The sequence below is a fragment of the Colobus angolensis genome, unplaced genomic scaffold (assembly GCF_000951035.1).
Source record: "Colobus angolensis palliatus isolate OR3802 unplaced genomic scaffold, Cang.pa_1.0 Scaffold10, whole genome shotgun sequence".
NCBI classification, from domain to species: Eukaryota; Metazoa; Chordata; class Mammalia; order Primates; family Cercopithecidae; genus Colobus; species Colobus angolensis.
The window spans coordinates 12639102-12662853 of NW_012110919.1; the positions used below are offsets into that span (position 1 = coordinate 12639102).

Sequence of the window (23752 nt, forward strand, 5' to 3'; positions counted from 1 at the left end):
AAAAAAAGAGGACAGTAGTCTGTTCCACCTAGAGATTTACTGTTTCTGCTGTTCTTCCTTCATTTCTGAATTTCCACGCTTCTTTCTAATATCATTTTCCCGTAGTCTAGAGGGTGTCCTTTAGCAATGCTGTGGAGCAGGCACGATGGGAACAGAGTCTCTTAGTTTTCTTCTATGAATGTCTTCCTTTTACCTTCATTCCTGAAACATATTGTTGCTGGATATATAATTTCACTTTAACGGTTCTTTCTTTTTAGCTGTTTAGTTCTTTCCTTTAAAAATATTGTTCTACTTCCTTCCAACCTGTCTTTTCTTTTTTTTCCACATCAGGCAGATAATGCCCAACTATTGTAACAAGGTTGAAGGAGACACATCTCACACATAAACACAAAAACCCCATCATCACACTTACAAATTATGAAGCATCCCTTCCTGCCTTTCTGATGAGTTATTCAATTTGTTGCCCCCTTCTTACTAATGTGCTGTTTATCTTCGGCTGCTTTAAAGGCTTTGCCATTATTTTTCAGCAGTTTGATCATGATGTGTCTAAGTGTGGATTTCTTTGGGTTTACTCTGTGTGGCATTTGCTGAGATTCTTGGCCACATTTGAAGACGATTCAGCCAGTATTTGTTTGTGTTTTTGTTTCGTTTTGTTTTGTTTCTGGAGACAGTCTTGCTCTGTCACTCAGGCTGGAGTGCACCGGTGTGATCTTGACTTACTACAACTTCCATTTCTCAGGTTCAAGCAATTCGCATCCCTCAGCCTCCCAAGTAGCTGGGATGACAGGCATGAGCCACCACGCCCAGCTAATTGTTTTTGTATTTTTAGTAGCTATGGGGTTTCACCATGTTATCCAGGCTGGTCTCAAATTCCTGGCTTCAAGAGATCTGCCTGCCTCAGCCTCCCAAAATGCTGGGATTACAGACATGAGCGACCGCACCCAGCCCCAGTATTTTTTAAAATAAGTTTCCTGCAGTGCACTCTTTCTCCTCTCCTGGGACTCCAGTGAAATGAATGTTTGTTTTTCTCCCACTGGTTCCTGAGGCTGTATTTGTATAGATATATATATTTTGCTCTTCTTCCACTCTGTTTCGGTTGGATAATTTCTTTCGGTCTATCTGCGGGTTAACTGACTCTTCCCTCTTTCATATCTTTCTGCAATTGAGTTCATCCAATGAGTTTCTTATTTCAGTTTTTGGGTTTTTCAGTTCTAAAATATTCATTTATTTTTTCTTTAGATCTTCTATTTCTTTGCTGACACTTAATTTTTGCATTCGTTTAAGTCTTTCTGCTAGAAAACTGGGGCTTTATTTTTCCCACTCTGCCATGTGCCTCCTGCAGCTGTGCCCATGTCAGGGGCCAAACAATGGCAAGACAGAAAGAGAAAAGCAACTAGACTAGGCCAACCCTCTCAGAACTATAGTTCCAATGAATGTAGAGGAAACTTCCCCTCCCAGAGTTGTAGCTCCACCCATCCCCATTTCAAGGCCACTGCCACCACCACAGCATTGCGAGACATGGTCTATTGGGAACTGGACATACAAGGAGGAACACATCTCTGTTCTTGGGGATTCATGCACACATTTTTAAGGAACACCTGAGGTATTTAAATGAGTAGCGCTTTTTTTCTCTAACCATCTGTTCTTCAAGTCTATCCCATTATTTGTTAAAATAACTAAATTAGAGTTGAGAGAACAACTGATTTCAGCTTTAGTATTAATCATGTAGACTGTACCAAAATTGTTCTCTTCGAGCATCGCTCGTCATCCTCACCCCCACCAAAAGGATTTTTTACAGTTATAGGAGAGTTGGGCACAGTCGTGTGCACCTTTAGTGCCAGCGACTCAGGTGGCCGAAGTGGGAGGTGAACACCTTGAGCCCGGGGTGTTCAAAACCAGCACGATGACATAGCAAGACCCTGTCTCAAAAAATATATATATAAATTTCACAGCAAACATTTCAAATACAGATGCTTTTTGACTTTTTTGATGAGACAGTGTCCCAATAAATCCATTATAAAGTTGAAAAATCATAGATCCAAACAATGTAAATTGGGAACCCGTCTATATATAAAAGTACTTAAAGATCACAAGTAGGGGCCGAATGCTGTGGCTCACACCTGTAATCCCAGCACTTTGGAAAGCTGAGGTGGGCAGATCACTTGAGGTCAGGAGTTCAAGACCAGCCTGGCCAACATGCTGAAACCCTGTCTCTACTAAAAAATAGGTATATATAAAAATTAGCTGGGCATGGTGGCACATGCCTGTAATCCCAGCTACTTTGGAGACTGAGGCATAAGAATTTCTTGAGCCCGGAAGGCAGAGGTTGCAGTGAGCTGAGATCGCACCACTGCACTCCAGCCTGGGCAACAGAACAAGACTCTGCCTCCAAAAAAAATTAAAGATCACAAGGAGGTACATAAGAAACTATACCTTTAAGACCCAATCTATGTTTTGACAACTAAATGTTTCCTTAGCCTATGACCATTATCTGATATTTACCTTGATAATTTCACAGCCCTAGAAGCAGCATAAAGAATTCAAAAAGCTTGAGAGGCAGGATAACCTGTTGTAGAGCCTGAGACTGGCTTCTAATCTTCACTCCACCAGTTCCTACCCATGACCTCTTTGTGCCTCAGCTTCCTCATCTAAAAACTGCTCATAATGTAGTACCTATTCCATAGATTGGCTGAGTGAGGCTTAAATGATGTAATACATGCAAGGTATTCATACAGTACCTACCCTGTAGTAAACTCTCAGGAAACATCAGCTTGGTTGCTATGGGGTGCAAAAACTTGTTTCCTTCATAACCTTTTATTTACAAGCTTTGATTGCATTCAACATGGGCAAGCTCCTTAATTCACAGGTTGGTCTTCTTTTTGTAAAGTTCAAGATTCTTGGCCAGGCACAGTGGCTCACGCCTGTAATCACAGCACTTTGGGAGGCTGAGGCAGGCAGATCACCTGTGGTCAGGAGTTCGAGGTCGGGCTGACCAACATGATGAAACACCATCTTTACTAAAAGTACAAAAAAAATTAGCCAGGCATGGTGACGGGTGGGGCCGTAATCCTAGCTACTCGGGAGGCTGAGACAGAAGAATGTCTTGAACTCGGGAGACGGAGGTTGCAGTGAGCCGAGATCACGCCATTGCACTCTGGCCTGAGCTACAAGAGCAACACTCTGTCTGCAAAATAAATAAATAAATAAATAAATAAATAAAAATAAAGTTCAAGACTCTTGTGCCTCTCTTTATAAATCACTGGCCTGGTTTAGTCCCAACAATAGATCTAAGAAGGGTAGTGTGTTTCTGAACACCTTTGATACAAAGTGATCATTTGGTTACAAGATTTTAGATAGTGAAATAACTATGTGTCATTTGTCGAAGCTTCTCCTGGTAATAAAAGACATATAAACTCTGAGTGTGCTCTTTGCAGTGCTTCCTAGATCTTATGTTTTCCTAGTGTGACGTTGTTAACATTCATATTGTTACTCTGCATCTTACATTAGGTCCATGTGCTGACTTTCACTGTTCACATGTTGCTGCAAGGCCTCACCAATAAGCTGCAAGTCGGGGATTTGGACTCTTGTTTGGATATAATGATTGAGGTAAGACTTACAGAAATGAATTCTAATTTTTTTTTAAGTGGGCAAATGACACAAAAAAATCAATTCACAAAATAAGAAATGATAATAGCCCATAAAAATGAAAATAATGTAACACCTCATCTTTTAGATTAGCAGAGGTTTAAAAAGCTAAGACTAAAGTGAGATGGGCACTCTATCACTACAAGGAGGTCATCAATTGGTATGATCTTTCCGGAAAGTAAGTTGCCATTTTGTATCAAGAGCTTTTGATATGAGAAAAGATTTTCAGTCACATCTAAGAATCTATTTCTAAGAAATAAATTATGTTCACAGGAGCTTTATTTATAATACAGTGGGAAATTACTAATAACTTTTAAAATTGGGCTGGGTGATATGGCTTATGCCTGTATAACCCCAACACTTCGGGAGGCTGAGGTGGGCAGATCACTTGAGGCCAGGAGTTCAAAACCGGCCTGGCCATCATGGTGAAACCCCGTCTCTAACAAAAATACAAATATTAGCCAGGCATGGTGGTGCGCGCCTATAATCCCAGCTACCCAGGAGGCTGAAGCAGGAGAATCGCTTGAACCTGGGAGGTGGAAGTTTCAGTGAGCACAGATCATGTCACTGCACTTCAGCCTGGGCGACAGAGTGAGACTCTGTCTCAAAAAAAATGAAAAGAAAAAATAGGATAGTGTGCTAATTTGGAGGCTACAATTGTGAAGAGAATAAATTTGCCACATAAGTTTTTGTTCATTTGTTTTAAAATGTAGACACTAACATTTTGAATTTCAATTTAAATATTTACATTAGACCAGGCACAGTGGCTCACACCTGTAATCCCAGCACTTTGGGAGGCTGAGGCGGGTGGATCACTTGAGACCAGAAGTTTGAGACCAGCCTGGGCTACGTGGTGAAACCCCATCTCTGCTAAAAGTACAAAAATGAATCAGGTGGGGTGGCAAATGCCTGTATTCCCACCTACTTGGGAGGCTGAGACATAAGAATTGCTTGAACCCAGGAGGTAGAGGTTGCAGTGAGCTGAGATCACACTACTGCACTCCAGCCTGGGTGACAGAGTGGGACTTTGTCTCAAAAAATAAGATAATTAATTAGATTAATAATTAGATTGCAAATATTTGTAATTTATTATTAGAGTGTAAATAATTAGATTGCAAAGATTCTGAGAACTTCTTGAAGGAAAATTGAGCTACTCTTTGGTGCATCAAAAAAGAAGTAACTGTCTATACCATCATACAATTATATATGTACATCTGTGAAGGATTTTTGTTTCCCATTAGTATCAGCCTTTAAGTGTTTCTTATGTGTTTGCATTGAAAATGCAAAATTGCATTGAAAACAAGTGCATTCTAAAAGAAATGTCTTCCATCTAATTTGAGCCCAGTCCAACTTGCATTTCTTTGATTAGGACATGCCAGGGCCTCTATTCAGTAACTGCATATGTTGGCATATCTTGCTGAGTTCACATAATTGCCATTTGTCCTTTTTCTTCCAAAGATTTTTAACCATGAGTTGTTTGGTGCTATTGCTGAAGAGAAGGAAGTAAAGCAGATCCTCTCCAAAGTCATGGAAGCACGAAGAAGCAAAAGTTATGACTCTTATGAAATCCTGGGCAAGTTTGTAGGAAAAGATCAGGTTACAAAACTTATCCTTCCCTTGAAAGAGGTAAGGACTTGAATGCAATTCAGGAGATCACAGCATTGGAATCTCATGAGTTCCTAAAAGGAACGATGCGGGGCAACCTGAAACACTGTTCTTGATCGTGCATGATTTCCTTAGGTGCTAGGGCCCCAGGACCATATGGCCAATGAGTGCTTTGATTCAAAAGTCATAGTCCCCAGTGTAAACCCTGAGATGAGAAAGAAAGGCAACAGGAATTGAGTGCAGATGAAGATTATAGCTAGGTCAAGTCAGCAGCTAAGAACATGAAGAAATCCTGAGGCACACAAGCCACATAGTGCTTATCTCTGAGGTTGAGGTTATAAGTAACATTTCTTTATATGTTATGTCCATGTTTGAAATTTTATTAAGAATTTATTTTAGGCCAGGCATGGTGGCTCACACCTGTAAATCCAGCACTTTGGAAGGCCAAGATGGCAGGAATTGCTTGAGTCCAGGAGTTCGAGACCAGCCCGGGGCAACATAGCAAGAACCTGTCTTGATTAAAAATGTATATTTACATTTACAAAAAAATTCATTTTAATTATGAGTAAATATATATTAGAAAACTTTTGGACACAGGTTGCCACTTCCAGGTTGCCAAGAGGAAGAAAACTGGCATTTATTGACATATTATATTCTAAGCACTGCTACATTCTCTCTCCTAATCTGCACACCCTGTGAGATTGATGGTACTTCCATTTTACAAATAAGAAAATTCAGGCTTGGAAAGGTAGAACGGAATATGGTTAAAGAGAAAAGTCAGGGTTTAGTTCCAGATCTTTCTGATCCAAGTTCACATTCCTACCATGGTTTCATTCTGCCTCCTGAAGCTCAGGGACTGTAATTTACCCACCTTCCTGTTGATTTCTGTGCCTGTTGCAGAGGTGAACATCAGTAAATGTTATTGATTTATTAGTTTTGTATATTAAAACTAGAGCAAAGAGCGCTATCTATTGACATGAATTACATTAGGTCTAAATGTTCTGGTGCTAGATGAACTCCATAATTACTCCTAGAATGCGTTTAGTTTTATCTGAGCCTTATCTAAGAGTGTTAGATGCATTTTGAGGATGAAAAAGAGTCAACAGAGCACATATATCCATGATGTATATTACAAAGTCCCTCCAAGGTATTGAGATTTATTAATACTATGTCTCATGCAAGATAATAACTCTGAAGCACCGAGTATTTCCTGAGGTTGCTGATCCTGGTTCCCATTAGGTTCCTCTGATTTGGCCCAATAATTGATATCAGACCCTGAGGCTTGGCCATGACAGCACTTCATTCTCGTGGTTTCCTATGAGGAGTGAATACATTTTGTTGATTGTGTGTGTGTGTGTGTGTGTGTGTGTGTGTTTGCCTCTAAGTTACTCCTGTTAATGTACCAGGAGAGTTGATGTTAACTCAGGAGTCTCAGATCTCTGGCATTGTGCCCTGAGGCCTCACCAGCAGAGAACAGGGAGGGAGTGGAGGAAACCCCGAGGCTCACAAGCCTGCACAGTGGTTCTTCCTGGGATTGAGATTATAGGTCACTTTCACCTTATATGTTATATCTGTGTTTGAAATTATATTAAGAATGTTTTTTAATTAGGAGAAAGCCAAACATATTAGAAAGCCAATATATAAAAGAAAACCACCATTATGACAAATCAAAATGCTTTTCTGTGTCATCTCAGCATGACATTTATGTTTTGCCTTTAGATCTTACAAAATACCACGAGTTTGAAACTGGCCCGAAAAGTTCATGAAACTTTACGCCGAATCACAGTGGGATTAATTGTAAATCAGGAAATGACGGCTGAATCCATTCTATTACTCAGTTATGGTTTGATCAGTGAAAATCTTCCCCTGTTAACAGAGAAAGAAAAGTAAGTTGGAAAAAAAACAAACTGTCATTTAGGTCTCTGCGTCTGATAAGCCATTCTGTGGGTTGTTTTAATACTTTCCTTTAGTAAAACATAAAATTGTATCCACTTGAGTTCTCAGATGGTGCTTTATGGTGTGATACATTTCAACATGAGATTTTCTCATAAATGAGGTAGCTGTGACAGCAGACAATTATTTTGGCATTTCTCTGATACCATTTTGTTTTAAAGATTTATTGGTTCAAAGATAGGATAGATTTAAAATCTATATCTTATATTCTGATTAAACAGAGATTGAGACCTTAAAAGATGTTAAAATATCTTAAAAGCCGGGTGCGGTGGCTCATGCCTGTAATCCCAGCACTTTGGGAGGCTGAGATGGGCAGATCACCTGAGGTCAGGAGTTTGAGACCAGCCTGGCCAACTTGGTGAAACCCCGTCTCTCCTAAAAATACAAAAATGAGCCAGACATAGTGCTGGGCACCTGTAATCCCAGCTACACAGGAAGCAGAGGCAGGAGAATCACTTGAACATGGGAGGCGGAGGTTGCAGTGAGCCGAGATCGCACCACTGCACTCCAGCCTGGGCAACAGAGTTAAAAAAAAAAAAAAGAAATCTTATATATTAGTAAACTTCCTTTTGTTTCTGTGGTCTAAGAGAGACTCATTGGCATTTATTTTCAGGAATTGAACAAGGGAGTGTCCTGCTGTTGATCTTAATGTAAATATATTGTCCTAGTAACCTTAATCAACAGCCTAATAATCTTCTGTGTCTCATGGTTTGGGGTTTGGGGGAGGGTGCACAACCTGAGCAAATGGCACATTATTTAGTGCTGGGCTGTCGTCACTTTAGAAGGGCCACTGTGACTTCTTGGAATGCAGCTGACAGTGTTCTTTCCCCTCTTCTCACGTCACGTGATTGACAGAAATCCAGTAGCCCCAGCACCAGATCCACGTCTACCACCCCAGAGCTGCCTTCTGCTTCCCCCAACTCCAGTTCGAGGTGGACAGAAAGCTGTTGTGAGCAGGAAAACCAACATGTACATATTTATTGAGTCCGGGCTTCGGGTAAGAATTAACCTTAAAATGAGACTTGCTACTTTCAGGGAGTCTGCACCTTTTAATCTTCTGTTGAATTTCTTTCTTTTTTTTTTTTTGAAACAGAGTTTCGCTCTTTTTGCTCAGGCTGGAGTGCAATGGCACGATCTCGGCTCACTGCAACCTCCACCTCTCAGGTTCAAGCGATTCTCCTGCCTCAGCCTCCCAAAGTGCTGGGATAATAGGCGTGAGCCACCGCACCCGGCCTTCTGTTGAATTTCTAGTACTGCTCACTTCCATTGGAAATGCCTTACTGTAAATACATTTTAGATTTTTTTTTTTCTACAGGTACATTGGTCCATTTACTATTTATCTCTTCCAGCACTTACATTAAAAGATATAATTGTCCCAGAATTAATGATTCTGCTCTAATATGTATTAAGGTCTTACTGGTGCTTTGCCCATGAGCCCCTCTGAACCACTTTGAATTTTTTTAAAAGATGGTGAGTGGCCAGACATGGTGGCTCACACCCATAATTCCAGCACTTCGGGAGGCTAAGGCAGGAGGATCACTTGAGGAGAGGAGTCTGCTGAAACCAGCCTGGGCAACATAGCAAGACTCTGTCTCTACAAAAAAAATATATATATATTTTTTAATTAGCCAGATGTGATGACATGTACCTGTAGTCCTAGTTACTCAGGAGGGTAAGGTGAGAGAATCACTTGAGCCCAGGAGTTTGAGGCTGCAGTGAGCTATTATCATACCACTGCACTCCAGCGTAGACAATATAGTGAGACCCTGTCTCTAAAAAAATAACAGTAATAATAATGAAATAAAAGATGGTGAGCTTTTAAAAGAACAAATCTGATCATTTCCTTTTTAAAACCCTTCATTGACTCATACTTTTCTAACACACATTCCAGCCACCGTGGCTTCCCTTTCCATCTAGAAAGTCACATACTCTTTCCTGCCCTAGGAGCTCACCACCCACTCTTTGCTCTACCAGATTCCCACAGAACTCTCAAAGCACCCTACCTGTGCATGTCGTTATTTCCTTAGAGTCTGCCTAAGATCCATCAAGGCAGAGACCATGTCCATCCTGGTTATTGCCATGTCCTGCGTACTGAGCCAGTGCCTGGAATCACAGTAGATCCTGAGAAAATGGACTCTGGTAAACAGACGTAGCATCTCAGCTGCATAGCAAGCTCTCACCTTGACTTACTGAGACTCTCTCAGGCAGTTTGTCATTCCTTAAAATATTTTATCATTTCAAATAGAAGTATCTTAACATTTGCTTTTCTCTAAACATCATTTCACATTTACCTAACTCATCTGGTCTAATGGGCAACTAATGTGAAATATCTTTCTGAACTCTGTTAGCTGCTGCATCTGAGTCTGAAGACTTCCAAGATCAAGTCTTCAAGTGAACATGTCCTGGAAATGCTGGATCCTTTTGTGTCTCTCCTCATAGACTGCCTGGGCTCCATGGATGTGAAGGTAAGCATCGGTTTGCACTCTGCATTGGAGCATTTTATTCTTCAGAAGAACTATGTTTTGCAGAATACCTAATGGTTATGCTTGGGCTCAAGCTTTATGAGATGATTGAGGTTTTTTTGTTTGTTTGGTTGGTGGGTTTTTTTTTCTTTTTTTGGAGACAGAGTAGCTCTGTCACCCAGGCTGGAGTGCAATGGTGCGATCTTGACTCATTGCAACCTCCACCTCCCAGGTTCAGGGGATTCTTCTGCCTCAGCCTCGCCGCAGCCTCCCAAGTAGCGGGGACTACGGGTGCATACCACCATGCCCGGCTAACTTTTGTATTTTTAGTAGACACAGGGTTTCATCATGTTGGCCAGACTGGTCTCGAACCCCTGACCTCAGATGATCCGCCCACCTCGGCCTCCTAAAATGCTGGGATTACAGGTGTGAACCACTGTGCCTGGCCGAGATGATTGAGTTTTTAAAGGGATTTATGACATCATGAACTACCACTATTTGCTACATTAAATCACTTCCCAATTTACTAATTCTATAAATTTGGATAGACTTTAACAGTTTTAAAAGCCCCCCTAGGTACATTAAGTATTTCATTTGATCCTCACAACTTCATGAGGGTGAAGGATTTTGTCCCCTTACCGGTAAGTCATCATCATTGTCACCTTTGTTACTATTACTGCTCCACGCTGTGAATCCGAAGAACATTATTTCTGATCCTCACAACCCTCCCTGAGGCATATATTCTTACTATTTCTGTTTTATAAATGAGAAAATTAGGGCGAGGGTCTAGGTACAGGTCTAGGCTATGAACCTAGGTCTGTCAGACTCCAATGCCTACACAGGTCCCATTTTTCTCATATCACCTGCTTTACAGATGAAGGTGCCAAGAGGTTAAGTAACATCTCTAGAGTCAAACAGGTAATCAGTTGCAGAGCTGGGATGTAAGCCAACGTCTTTCTGACTCCCAGGCTCGCTCTTCTGTGTCTTAATCCAGCCCACTGAGGAGCTCTCAGCAGCCAGAGCAGCACAGGTATTATTAGATAGAGCTGAACTAGCTGATCCAGGTGCTTTCAAAGGTTTGGCCTTGGAAGTTCAGGGAGCTCAGCACACTTTTTCCATATCTTTTGCAATAGCACTTAACTATATTAACTGTTAGTCAATTGTTCCTATGCCTAATTTCTGAATTAACCATCTGCTGCGTAAGTGCAGAGATAGTATCCTTTTTATCTTTGTATTTATAATACCCAGTAGAGTGCCTTGTATACCTAATTCAAGCTTAGTAAGAGTAGATTACATTGAAGTACCATTCTAGAAAACATAAAAGTCATTTAAGATGTATTTTTCCAAAAAGAATTGTAAAATTGACCAACCTATCCAAATCATATAACCTCCATAAACCCCTATAAGCAGGTTAAAAATATGGCCGGGCTTGGTGGCTCGGCCCTATGACCCCAGCTCTTGGGAGGCTGAGGCAGGAGGATTGCTTGAGCCCAGGAGTTCAAGACCAGCCCAAAAATGTTTAAACAAAGATTAAATTATGAAAAGAATATGGTGCCTTTTCTTATTTCCTTATGATCTACCATCATAAGGATCCATTGTTATGGATAAGCAATAAATTCTTCTACAATCAGGAAATGGAAACGTCTTTATCTTCTTACCTTTTGGGCACAGTTCTTCCAGAGTGGACTGGGCTTAGCATCTTATTTATTCGGCACAATCATTTAAAGAGTCTGCATAGCCTCAGGTGCTGGATTGTTGGATTCGGTCACATCACAAGTTGGTGGTGTTTTGTTTTGTTTTTTTCAGGTGATCACAGGTGCTCTACAATGCCTCATCTGGGTCTTGAAGTTCCCGCTGCCTTCCATAGAAACAAAAGCAGAGCAGCTGACAAAACACCTCTTCCTTCTGCTGAAGGACTATGCAAAGCTGGGGGCTGCCAGGGGCCAGAACTTCCACCTGGTGGTCAATTGTTTCAAGGTGAGATGTCTTCACTTGCACTTGGAAAAAGCCAGGATGGAGCCGGATGCAGTGGCTTACACCTATAATCCCAGCACTTTGGGAGGATGAGGTGGGAGGACTGCTTGGGCCTAAGAGTTCAAGACCAGCTTGGTCAACTTAACGAGACCCTGTCTCTACATTAAAAAAAAAAAAAATTAACTGGGCATGGTGATGTGTACCTGTAGTTCCAGCTACTTGGGATGCTGAGGCAGGACGATCACTTGACAGGAGTTAGAGGCTGCAGTGGGCTGTGATCACATCACTGCACTCCAGCCTGGGTGACAGAGCGAGACCCTGGCTCATAAAAAACTAGAACCAGGATTAACATCAAAGTTAGTTTTCCCCATTGCCCTTTGTTGTTATGGCCAGAATTTTTTCCAGAGTTATTTGCCAAGGCTAGAGGGCTGGCATCCTGTGTGGAAAAGCATACTTGTGTGTTGTGTTAAGTCCTTGTCATTTCACTGGATCCCAACTGTGGGATGTGCTGGCGGTTAACATCACTATTGTAACTTGCAGTGTGTGACCATACTTGTCAAGAAAGTCAAGTCTTACCAGATAACTGAAAAACAGCTCCAAGTTCTACTGGCCTATGCTGAGGAGGACATTTATGATACTTCAAGACAAGCCACTGCCTTTGGTCTTCTGAAGGTATGGTGTCACCAGAATGTTGACTGTTACAGTTTATGAGCTTCACAGCAGATATTTTGAACACATGGATCATAATGTTTTGACTAGCCGTAGACTTCTGAAATTGAGTAATTTGTAAAGATTATTATGATTTTGGTGGGTCAATTACAGGCAAACATTTGCTTATGAAAAGTGTTTAAATGTGAGCTCTGTGTTAACATTTCTAGGGAATTCTCTACAAATACAGGTATTATCTTTTTATTTATATGTTTTTCTTCTTAGTGTAGTAAAATGTACATAACATAAAACACACCATTTTTTAAAATTCACAATTTTTACCAATTTGAAGTATACGTTTAAGTGTTGTGTGTTCTTTGTGCTTAAGTGTGTATCCTTTTTTCTTTTGAAGTTACTCTACTGTGTTTGAAAATTTCCTGTGATTGCTTTAGCATCAACTCTGCTTCCATCCATCTGCAGCAGAACACATGAAATGAGTATGTCTTTTCCTTTTGTATCTTAGGCAATTTTATCAAGAAAGCTGTTGGTCCCAGAAATCGATGATGTCATGCGGAAAGTATCCAAGTTGGCAGTCTCTGCACAAAGTGAACCTGCCAGGGTCCAGTGCAGACAGGTTTGTAGAGAGCACTTATCCCCGTAGCAAGGGCTGGGCCCTGCCGCATCTGTCTGGCAGAGGTGTCAACATTGGCTGAATTCTGAAGACTACCTTGTGTCATGTTGGTGCTTTATGCTGAGACTCAGGCGTCCTGGTGCAGGAGGTCAGGGGAGGCTTTTCTGGGGACTGACGGGCTGGCCAAAATTTGAAGGAAGAAAAAGACTTAGTTTTACCGGTGAGAGGGCAGTAGAGGCTTGAGGTGAGTGAGAGCTTAGCTCGGTTGAGGAGCTCAACACAGGTAAGTGAATTGAGGGGTGGGGAGCCAGGTTGGGCAGGACCTTGTGGTCTTGTTAAAGATTTTGGGCTTTGTTTTTTTGTTTTTTTTTTGAGATGGAGTCTCGCTCTGTCACCAGGCTGGAGTGCAGTGGTGTGATCTCGGCTCACTGTCACCTCCGCCTCCCATTTTCAGGCGATTCTCCTGGCTCAGCCTCCCAAGTAGCTGGGACTACAGGCGCCCGCCACCATGCCCAGCTTATTTTTGTATTTTTAGTAGAGATGAAGTTTCACCATGTTGGTCAGGATGGTCTCAATCTCTTGACCTCGTGATCCACCCACCTTGGCCTCCCAAAGTGCTGGGATTACAGGCGTGAGCCATGGCGCCCAGCGGGGCTTTTTCTAATAGTAAGGAGCTATTTAAATCCTTAGGGAGAGGAGTGACAGGATCAGGTTTGTATCCATACATCTGTCAATATCTAATTTTATGAGCACATACTGTGCCCAAGGAGGTGGAAAGGTCTAAGTTGGAAATAGGAACTCAGGGTTGCAGGTGGGTTTGGGCTGCTGAGGAGGCCAGGAAGGGAAGATGCATGTCTCTGGAAATAATTGCTTGGCGACTGTTAGGAAGAAGAAGGGTCAACTGCTATTAAGCACTAGCTGTGTGCCTAGCATTTTAAATGCATGACCTCTGTTTACAAGTACCCTTCAGAAGAAACAGTATCCCCATTTTATGGCTAGGTAAAGGCAGGCTTTGGAAACTTGAATGATGTCGCTTAGTTCTCACAGTTTATTAATAAAGGAAGCTAGATACTACAGTGGTTTGAAAGTGCAGCCTTTGAACACAGACTAGGCGTGGAATTCTGGCAGTGTCACCTGAGCAAGTTTCTTATTGTCTCTGGACCAACTTTATTCCCTTCAACTAGAAAATGGGCTGTTATCACATACTTCCTATGGGAATGATGAGATTTAACTGAGAGACACTTAACGCAGTGCTTGGCACATAGAGGGTTTATAGTAAATGCATTAGTTATTACTATCAGTATTGATATTATCACTATGTTGTTACTCTTGTTGAAGGGGAGATACCAGGTTGGACCATAGTCCATACTGTGGTACACCTGTCACACCTGTCACAGAGAGATCAGCTTCCAACCTGTGGGCTTAGATTTGAAGTCTTAAACCACAGTGCCAGTGGCGGGCCAGGGCTTGTCTCTGTCAGGCACCATAGGGCAGGACCAGATAAATGGTGGGAGAAATGAAAAGTCACAGCTGGTATTGACTTTATAGGCAGATTTAGCTGGAGTCCATTGGAAAGCCTGATTGATTGCCATTCTTGAAAGTTTTTATAACCTACCAATGAGTTCCAGAAAGCAGCTTAGGAAACAGGAATACTGGAGACGAGATCCAAATAATCATCTGTGTGACTTTTGTTCCTAGGTTTTTCTGAAATATATTCTTGACTATCCCCTGGGTGACAAATTGAGACCAAACTTGGAATTCATGCTCGCTCAACTGAAGTAAGCTCAGCTATTAACTACACATGGGCGGAGGGTAGTTTCTTCTTTCCCTTCAACATGGCAGCTGTCTTAAAAAGGACGAGGCCTAAGCATAATGGTGCATTCTCTGAGCATATTGTTATATGACTCATTAACTCGGTAATCAGACATTGTACTTGGCTTCACATAGCCTTTCTCTGAGTTGCTTTTCAATCTAGTTTAATGGTTGATTGTCCTAAGAGTCCACTTAGGAGAATGTTGAAATCTGACACAATTGCATTTAAAACTGCACAATGGTAGCTTAATGGATATATACAAGCATTAAAAGTAGGGAAACAGAACATTTTCCGTTTTTTAAAGAAGTAAACTGACACCTTGATACAACGTTTTACATTTTTTAATAATTATTGGTAAATTTAGAAGATACTAACAAATCCACCTAATGTCCTTCCTCTAGTTACGAACACGAGACCGGGAGAGAGTCCACCTTGGAAATGATCGCCTATGTCTTTGACACGTTCCCTCAGGTACTGTGACCCCAGAGATAAGCCCCGTGACCCCTGGAAGTCCTCAGTCCCCCTTTGCTAGAGCATCTGTAGGAATTCCATTCTGAGTGCTCACACGTGCCTCTTTTCTTTTAGGGGCTGCTCCATGAGAACTGTGGAATGTTCTTTATCCCTCTTTGTCTAATGACAATCAATGATGACTCTGCCACGTGCAAAAAGATGGCATCCATGACAATCAAGTCCCTACTTGGTAAAATCAGCCTCGAGAAAAAAGACTGGCTGTTTGATATGGTTACCACTTGGTTTGGAGCAAAAAAGGTGTGCGTTGCTGTTAGTCACAGTTCAGTGACAAGTCTTAGCTTTGGGGATCATAGTTGAAGTAAGAATATATGTTATACACTGTTGAATTGGTTTTTTTCCCCACATAGTGTTATTTTTGTCTGATTATGCAAATAGTATATTCTTAAAGTTTCCCAAAGTGTAAGAAGTTATAGAAAGTAATATAAAAATCACCTGTATTCATACTATGTTATTGTTAGGAAAGTATTCCACTACATGAATGTATCATAAATGACTTAACCAGCTCCTAATGATGAATACCTTTGTTTCCAATTTTACATATTCGATTTCTGAAATGTAATTTTTATCCTTTTATCCACTTGGTACCTCTCCCACCATCATTGTTGGCTCATCTTTGTGAAACATAAACAACATATGCCCTGTGTTAATGAGTAACTTGTTGCATACTCACTTAATGTGGGGTGGGCATGAGACTTCTTTCCATTTCCTTTTAATTTAAAATGGAAAAAAAAAAATACTAAAGTACTCAGTGGATAATAATAATGCCTCTTTTTAAAACATTATTCTTGGTGTAAAAATTTCCCCACATCTTGTATATTGGCCATCAAAGCCCATAATTTACTGATTTCTGGCATCAGAAAGAAATGTTTATTGTCTCTGAATGTTGAGGACAAAATAATGCCCACCTTTATTTTACAGTTTCAGAAAAGGCCTCCCAAGTTCTCTTGACATTGTCTTGTGGTTTATTTTTGGTAGCGCTTAAATAGACAGCTTGCTGCCCTGATCTGTGGCTTGTTTGTGGAAAGCGAAGGAGTTGATTTTGAGAAAAGACTTGGAACTGTCCTTCCTGTGATTGAAAAGGAAATTGATCCTGAAAACTTTAAAGATGTAAGTAATTTGCTAGGGAATACAACTTTTCTAACTTACAGTTTTACTTGTGGTGATGTAGCTAACAGATTAGATATTAGCTTATAGGTTAAATATTTATATTTATAGCTATATCTATTTATAGCTAACCGATTAAATATTTGTGTTCACACAGTGTCCTTTATTATAAAAGCAAAAATTCAGTGTAGTTGGAACTTTATAAAATGAGCGCTATAGCCAGGCATGGTAGCGCATGCCTGTAATTCCACCTTTTCAGGAGGCTGAGGCAGGAGGACCGTGCCACTATACTCCAGCCTGGCTAACAGAGCAAGACCCTGACTCAAAAAAAAAGGGGGGCAGTTGGGAGATTAAAGTATCTTCATGGTATATGAAGATCAAAGGTTCTCAACTCGGGTGATTTTGCCCCCCGAGGTGACATTTGGCAATGTCTGGGAACATTTTTGATTGTCACAAATCGAGGGTGGAGTTGCTACTGGCGTCTAGAACATAGAGGAGCTGGGATGCTGGTAACATCCTACAGTGCCCATGGCAGCCCCCACAGCAAAGCATCATCTGGCCCACAATGTCAGGAGTGCCAAGGGAGGTTCTGAAACGGGTGGATTTACATGCTGGAGTAAAAATGTCCATCAGATACTTTCAGATTGTTGTTTATATTGATTTACATCTGTCTTGTTTTTAGATCATGGAAGAAACTGAAGAAAAAGCTGCAGATCGCCTTCTGTTTAATTTTCTTACACTGATAACTAAACTTATCAAGGAATGTAATATTATTCAGTTTACCAAACCCGCTAAGACTTTGAGTAAAATCTGGAGTAAGTATTTCCTTTTTTATTTAAATCTAAAAACAAATACATTTGTTGTCATAGAATTATTGAAAGTAGATTTGAGAAATTCGAATATGAATACTTCAGAAAGTATACAATGTCAGGAAAAGAGTCCATGAGAAAAAACTTAAAAGGTTATTTCAGAGTGATTACAGTGAAAATGTTCCCTTCTGGAAAAAAAAAAAAACCGTATCTATGATTTCATAAGTAATACCTTTCATTTATAAAAGAAAGAATATTTATTCTGGGGAAATAAAAGGAAGGGAAAAAATTCTCAAAGTCCTGTTTGGTAGTTAATAATTTCAGATATGTGTCTCTTTTTTTCCTATTTATTTATTTTCCCTCAGGTACAACTGAGAAGTAAAAACTATATATTTATGGTGTACAATGTATTGTTTTGATGTATGCACTTGTGGTCAATATTTCCATCCAGTCTTTCTTTTGTTCAATAGGCATAGGGTTTTTTTTGAGAGGTTGCTTAGTTCCATATAAACTTTGATATCCTGTTTGTACCTAAGTAAGCATATTACTATCTATAACACACCTAGTAGATATCTTTTTAAATAGCTATATAGTAGTCCATTATATACATATGCCATTATTTACTAAATGATTTCACAAGTTGTCAACACAGTTGTGCATCACCTAACAATAGAGATACGTTCTGAGAAATATGTCGTTATGCGATTTTGTTGTTTGAACTTCCTAACAGTATACTTAGACAAATCTAGATGGTATAGCCTATTACACCCTTCGACTATGTGGTCCAGCCTATTGCTAACTATTGCTAAAAACCTGTGCAGCGTGTATGTACTGTACTGAATACTGTAGGCATTTGTAACACAGGGTCTTTGTGTATCTAAATGTAGCCAAACATAGAAACGGTACAGTAAAAATATAGTGTGTATTTTTTTTTTTAATGAGTAGTGCCAAACTGTTTTATAATCTTATGGAACCACTTCTTCTTTTTTTTTTTTTTTTTTTTTTTTTTTTTTTTCGAGACAGAGTCTCACTCTGTCACCCAGACTGGAGGGCGATGGCACAATCTCGGCTCACTACAACCTCCTCTGCCTCCCAGGCTCAAGTGATTCTTCTGCCTTAGCCTCCCAAGTAGCTGGGATTACAGGCACATGCTACCACACCCGGCTAATTTTTGTATTTTTATAGAGATGGGGTTTCACCATATTGGCCAGGCTGGTCTTGAACTCCTGACCTCAGGTGATCCACCCTCCTCGGCCTCCCAAAGTGCTGGGATTACAGGCGTGAGCCACTGCGCCTGGCCAGGACCACGACTTATGTGGTCTGTTGTTAAATGAAATAAAATATTCACCTGGTTTAAGAGCCAGAACTCAGATTTTGTGAGAAATAACAAGGTTACTGTATGACCTACTCAGGTGTGGCTTCATTGCAACATGGCCACATTATTACAGAGATTCGTATATATCAAAAGTAAAAATATGTCTATGAAATATAGCAGCAAAGACTAAAACTGAGATATGACATGGTTAATCCATCCTGTTCCCCAACACCCACATTATAAAACTTTTTTTTTTTTTTTTGAGACGGAGTCTTGCTCTGTCGCCAGGCTGGAGTGCAGTGGTGCGATCTCAGCTCACTGCAACCTCTGCCTCCCAGGTTCAAGCGATTCTCCTGCCTTAGCCTCCTGAGTAGCTGGGACTGCAGGCGCCCGCCACCACACCCAGCTAATTTTTGTATTTTTAGTAGAGACAGGGTTTCACCATGTTGGCCAGGATGGTCTCCATCTCTTGACCTCGTGATCCAACTGCCTCAGCCTCCCAACTAGGTATGAGATATGCATCCAGCCTAAAACTTTTTTTCTTTACTTTTTACTTTACACGGAGGGGAAATACAGCAGGGAAGGGCAAGTTTGGGGCTCAGTGGAGTGGTGGTCACTGGAGAGGGGTCACACTCAAGGCCAATGATGTTTTTTCGAAGATAATTTTTAGACCATTAGTGTAGTCAGACTTTTAATTTGCTTATTTAGCATGCCCATCTTTCATTATGTGTTTAAGTTCTTTATAAGCATTGGGAAATAAGATTAATACTGTCTGTGCTGCCTCTTGAGAACTTTGTTGATGGTTAAATGAGATCATGTTCATGAAAAATGTTAGAGTCTGGGCTGAGCATGGTGGCTCATGCCTATCATCCCAGCACTTTGGGAGGGTGAGGCTTGCAGATTGCTTGAGCTCAGGAGTTCGAGACCAGCATGGGCAACATGGCAAAACCCCATCTCTACAAAAAATACTTTCTGAGTATGGTGTATGGAGAATGGCCATGTAGCCAAAAATGCTGAAGAATTAAGAGTTTGAAGGTCAGATCAAGCTGGGGCCCAGGCCTGGCTCTGCCTGTTATAGCTTAGCATGTCACGCAGCCTCTCTGGAACACTTGTTTCTTCATCTATAAGATAGAAATTATAATTCCAACATCACAGAATTGTTATAAGATAATACATGTAACACATGTCTAAATGAGATAATACATGTAACACAATTAGCCCTGTCCCTGGCATATAGAAAACCTTCAGTAAGTAGATGATAGCTTTACAGGCAGCTACTTGGAGCCACGAATTCTACTGATTAGAAACAAACCTATACCTGTATACATACTTATATTACTTTAGAAAATGTAACTGTTGGCTAGGCACGGTGGCTCACACCTGTAATCCCAGCCCTTTGGAAGGCTGAGGCAGGTGGATCGCTTAAGGAGTTTGATACCAGCCTGGCCAACATGATGAAACCCTGTCTCTACTAAAAATACAAAAATTAGCTGGGTGTGGTGGTGAGTGCCTGAGTAAGTTACTCAGGAGGCAGAGGCAGGGGCATTGCTTGAACCCAGGAGGTTGTAGTGAGCCAAGAGTATACCACTGCACTCCAGCCTGGGCGATGGGAATGAAACCCTGTCTCAGAAAAAAAAAAAAAAAGAAAGAAAATGTAACTGTTAATTTCACCTTATCTCCCTTGACTCTGAAACTAGTTCTTATGAAACTGGTCTGTTTGTGCCCCATTAGAGTCATTTAACCACTCTAGGAGTTGGTTTTCTAGTCGTTTCCAGTGCTTCTTCCACCTCACTTCTCTCTAGCTTCTGTGGGCTTTTGGGAAGCAAGGACTATTTGTCGTTTTCTAAATTGATGCATAATTATACCTACTTATGGGGTATCTATGGTATTTTGATACATGCATACAATGTCCAGTGATCCAATTGGGGTAACGAGAATATCCTTCCCCTTGAACTTATTATCTTTTTGTGTTGGGAACATTTCAAATCTTCCAGCTATTTTGAAATGTGCAATACATCAGTGTTAACCGTAGTCACCCTACTGTGCTGTCTAACACGAAACGTATTCCTTCTATCTAATTCTATTTTTGTGCACATTAACCAATCTCTTTTCATCTCCTGCCCCCACTTCCCAGCCACTGGCCTATTTTGTTCATATTTGGTTCCCCACTCCAAACACATAATACTCTGTAAATGCTTCACTTCGTCATATTTACCGCTAAACAATCAGGAAGGCCGTGTGACATCTGCGAATGCTTTTTGGTTCCCTTAGGTCATGTGCACTCTCACCTGAGACATCCACACAACTGGGTGTGGCTCACAGCAGCCCAGATTTTTGGATTACTCTTTGCCTCTTGCCAGCCAGAGGAGCTTATTCAAAAATGGAATACCAAAAAGACTAAAAGAAACCTCCCAGAACCTGTAGCAATCAAGTTCCTAGCCAGTGACCTTGACCAAAAGGTAAGGTTTCTGTCAAACCTTTTCCTTCCCTCGTGACTGTAAGATGTTCCTTCTGGTTCATGTAACTATCTTTGGGCCAGCCCTTGGGAGAAACTCTTCCAACCAACAATTTGTTGTACAGGTGAATCAATAGGAATATTAGTCACTGGAGAGGGGTCACTCTCAAGGCCAGGGTTTTTTCAAAGATCATTTTTAGACCATTAGTGTAGTCAGACTTTTAATTTGCTTATTTAGCACGCCCATCTTCCATTATATGTTTAGGTTTTTTTGTTTGTTTGTTTTTGTTTTTTCTTTTCTGAGATGGAGTCTCACTCTGTCACCCAGGCTGGAGTGCAGTGGTGTGATCTCGGGTAACTGCAGCCTCCGCCTCCCGAATTCAAGGGATTCTTCTGCCTCAGCCTCCCAAGTACCTGGGATTACAAGCGCGTGCCACCACGCCCAGCTAATGTTTAAGTTCTTTATCAGCATTGGAAAATAAAATTAATACTGTCTGTCTTGCCTCCTAATAACCTTGTTGATGATGTAAATGAGATCACGTTCATGAAAATGTCAGGGGCCAAGCCAGGCATGGTGACTTACATCTGTCATCCCAGCACTTTGGGAGGCTGAGGTGAACAGATCACTTGAGCTCAGGAGTTTGAGACTAGCCTGGGCAACATGGCGAAAACCTATCATTACAAAAAATACAAAAATTAGCTGGGCATGGTGGTATACACCTGTAGTCCTAGCTACTTGGGAGGCTGACACAGGGGGATCACCTGAGCCTGGGGAGGTCAAGGTTACAGTGGGCTGTGATCATGCCACTGCACTCTAGCATGGGCAAGACCGAGATCCTATCCCAAAAAAAGAAAGAAAAGAAAATGTTAGGGGCCATGATATATGTGTCTCTGGTTTCCTAGGTCCTAGCACAATTTCTCACTCATAGTGGAACCCCATAAATATTGAATGAGTGGAGGGTAGAAGGGAAGAAAAGAGGAAGAAAAAAATATTGGACTGTTGCAAAGTGCTCTACTAGTAATATAGAGGATTGGCCGGGCGCAGTGGCTCACATCTGTAATCCCAGCACTTTGGGAGGCCAAGGTGGGTGGATCACCTGAGGTCAGGAGTTCGAGACCAGCCTGGCCAACATACTAAAAATACAAAAAATTAGCCAAGTGCGGTGGTAGACCCCTGTAATCCCAGCTACTTGGGAGGCTGAGGCAGGAGGATTGCTTGAACCCAGGAGACAGAGGTTGCAGTGAGCCAAGATCACTCCACTGCAGTCCAGCCCAGGCCACAGAGTGAGAGTCTAAAAAAAAAAAAAAAAAAAATGTAGAGGATTATTACCTGTTTCTTGCCAGAATGTGAAACTATCCCATTTATTTGGGATGAAATGCTTAGGGCAGGTAGAAGGGAACAGTTACACAATTTCTGGTCATGAACCTTTCCTCTCCAAATCTATACAGGTGGTCATTCAGAGCAAAATCCAGTATGTTAGTTGTATTATAGTTATTATGTTTAGTTTTTAAAAAACAATCAGAAATGTCCTGTGTCTATCTTGTCTACTAATGTCCATTTTCTTTTCACAGATGAAAAGTATCTCTCTCGCCTCTTGCCATCAATTGCATTCCAAATTCTTGGATCAGTCTCTAGGAGAACAGGTAAGAATTGTAGTTCTCCTAGTTTAAAAGAAGGGGCCAGCTGGGCACCGTGGCCCACACCTGTAATCCCAGCACTTTGGGAGGCCTAGGCGGCCAGATCCCCTGAGGTCGGGAGTTCGAGATGAGCCTGGCCAACATGGCGAATCCCCATCTCTACTAAAAATACAAAAAAATTAGCCAGGCATGGTGGCAGGCGCTTGTAATCCCAGCTACTCGGGAGGCTGAGGCAGGGAGAATTGCCTAAACGTGGGAGGCAGAGGTTGCAGTAAGCCAACATCACGCCACTGCACTCCAGCCTAGGTGACAGAGCGAGAGTCTGTCTCAAAAAGAAAGAAGGGGCCTATTCTATCAGCAGTCTAGGAATAGGCTTACATTTGTTATTTTGTTTTGTTTTGAATCTATCTTAATGCTTGGGGGATTAGATGAAATACAGACATACACTCATATATATGTTCAAATACACATATGTCTTGTCAACTCTGGGTCTGTGTTGGGATTACTCTTTGCTCCATTTAAAATTCCCAAATAGGGGTCTGGGTGCGGTGACTCATGCCTGTAATCCCAGCACTTTGGGAGGCCAAGGCAAGTGGATCACTTGAGGCCAGGAGTTCAAGACCATCTTGGCCAACATGGTGAAACCTCATCTCTACTAAAAAGACAAAAATTAGCTGGGCATGGTGACACATGCCTGTAGTCCCAGCTACGCGGGAGGCTGAGGCAGGAGAATCTCTTGAACTGGGGAGGCAGAGGTTGCAGTAAGCTGAAATCTCCACACTGCACTTTAGCCTGGCAACAGAGCTAGACTCCGTATCAAAAAAGAGAGAGAGAGAGAGAGAGAGAGAGAGAGAGAGAGAGAGAGAGAAATAGGTATTTCTATGTAGAATGGCTGAAGGAATTTAATGGAGGTAGAGGTGAAAGCTGTCATTAAAAATGTAAAATGAGGTTGGCGTGGTGACTTACACCTGTAACATTAGCACTTTGGGAGGCCGAGATGAGCAGATCTCTTGAGGCCAGGAGTTCAAGACCAGCCTGGCCAACATAGCAAAACCCTGTCTCTACTAAAAATACAAAAATGAGCTGAGCGTGGTGGCCTGTAGTCCCGGTTGCTGGGGTGGCTGAGGCATGAAAATCGCTTGAACCCAGAGGCAGAGGTTTCATTGAGC

The 23752-nt window shown here is 41.4% G+C and overlaps 1 protein-coding gene across 1 annotated transcript in view; it reads left to right on the forward strand.

Moving 5' to 3' along the window:
• UTP20 (UTP20, small subunit (SSU) processome component, homolog (yeast)) overlaps positions 1–23752 on the forward strand; it is a 109965-nt gene that overhangs the window by 82001 nt on the left and 4212 nt on the right. The window contains exons 41-55 of the mRNA XM_011936931.1: positions 3508–3606; positions 5104–5271; positions 6970–7136; positions 8059–8200; positions 9552–9668; positions 11472–11642; positions 12180–12311; positions 12811–12921; positions 14617–14696; positions 15133–15202; positions 15317–15499; positions 16238–16369; positions 17049–17181; positions 20762–20949; positions 22518–22589. Of these exons, the coding sequence (XP_011792321.1) occupies positions 3508–3606; positions 5104–5271; positions 6970–7136; positions 8059–8200; positions 9552–9668; positions 11472–11642; positions 12180–12311; positions 12811–12921; positions 14617–14696; positions 15133–15202; positions 15317–15499; positions 16238–16369; positions 17049–17181; positions 20762–20949; positions 22518–22589 (1965 nt within the window). The remainder of the gene's footprint in view (positions 1–3507; positions 3607–5103; positions 5272–6969; positions 7137–8058; positions 8201–9551; positions 9669–11471; positions 11643–12179; positions 12312–12810; positions 12922–14616; positions 14697–15132; positions 15203–15316; positions 15500–16237; positions 16370–17048; positions 17182–20761; positions 20950–22517; positions 22590–23752) is intronic.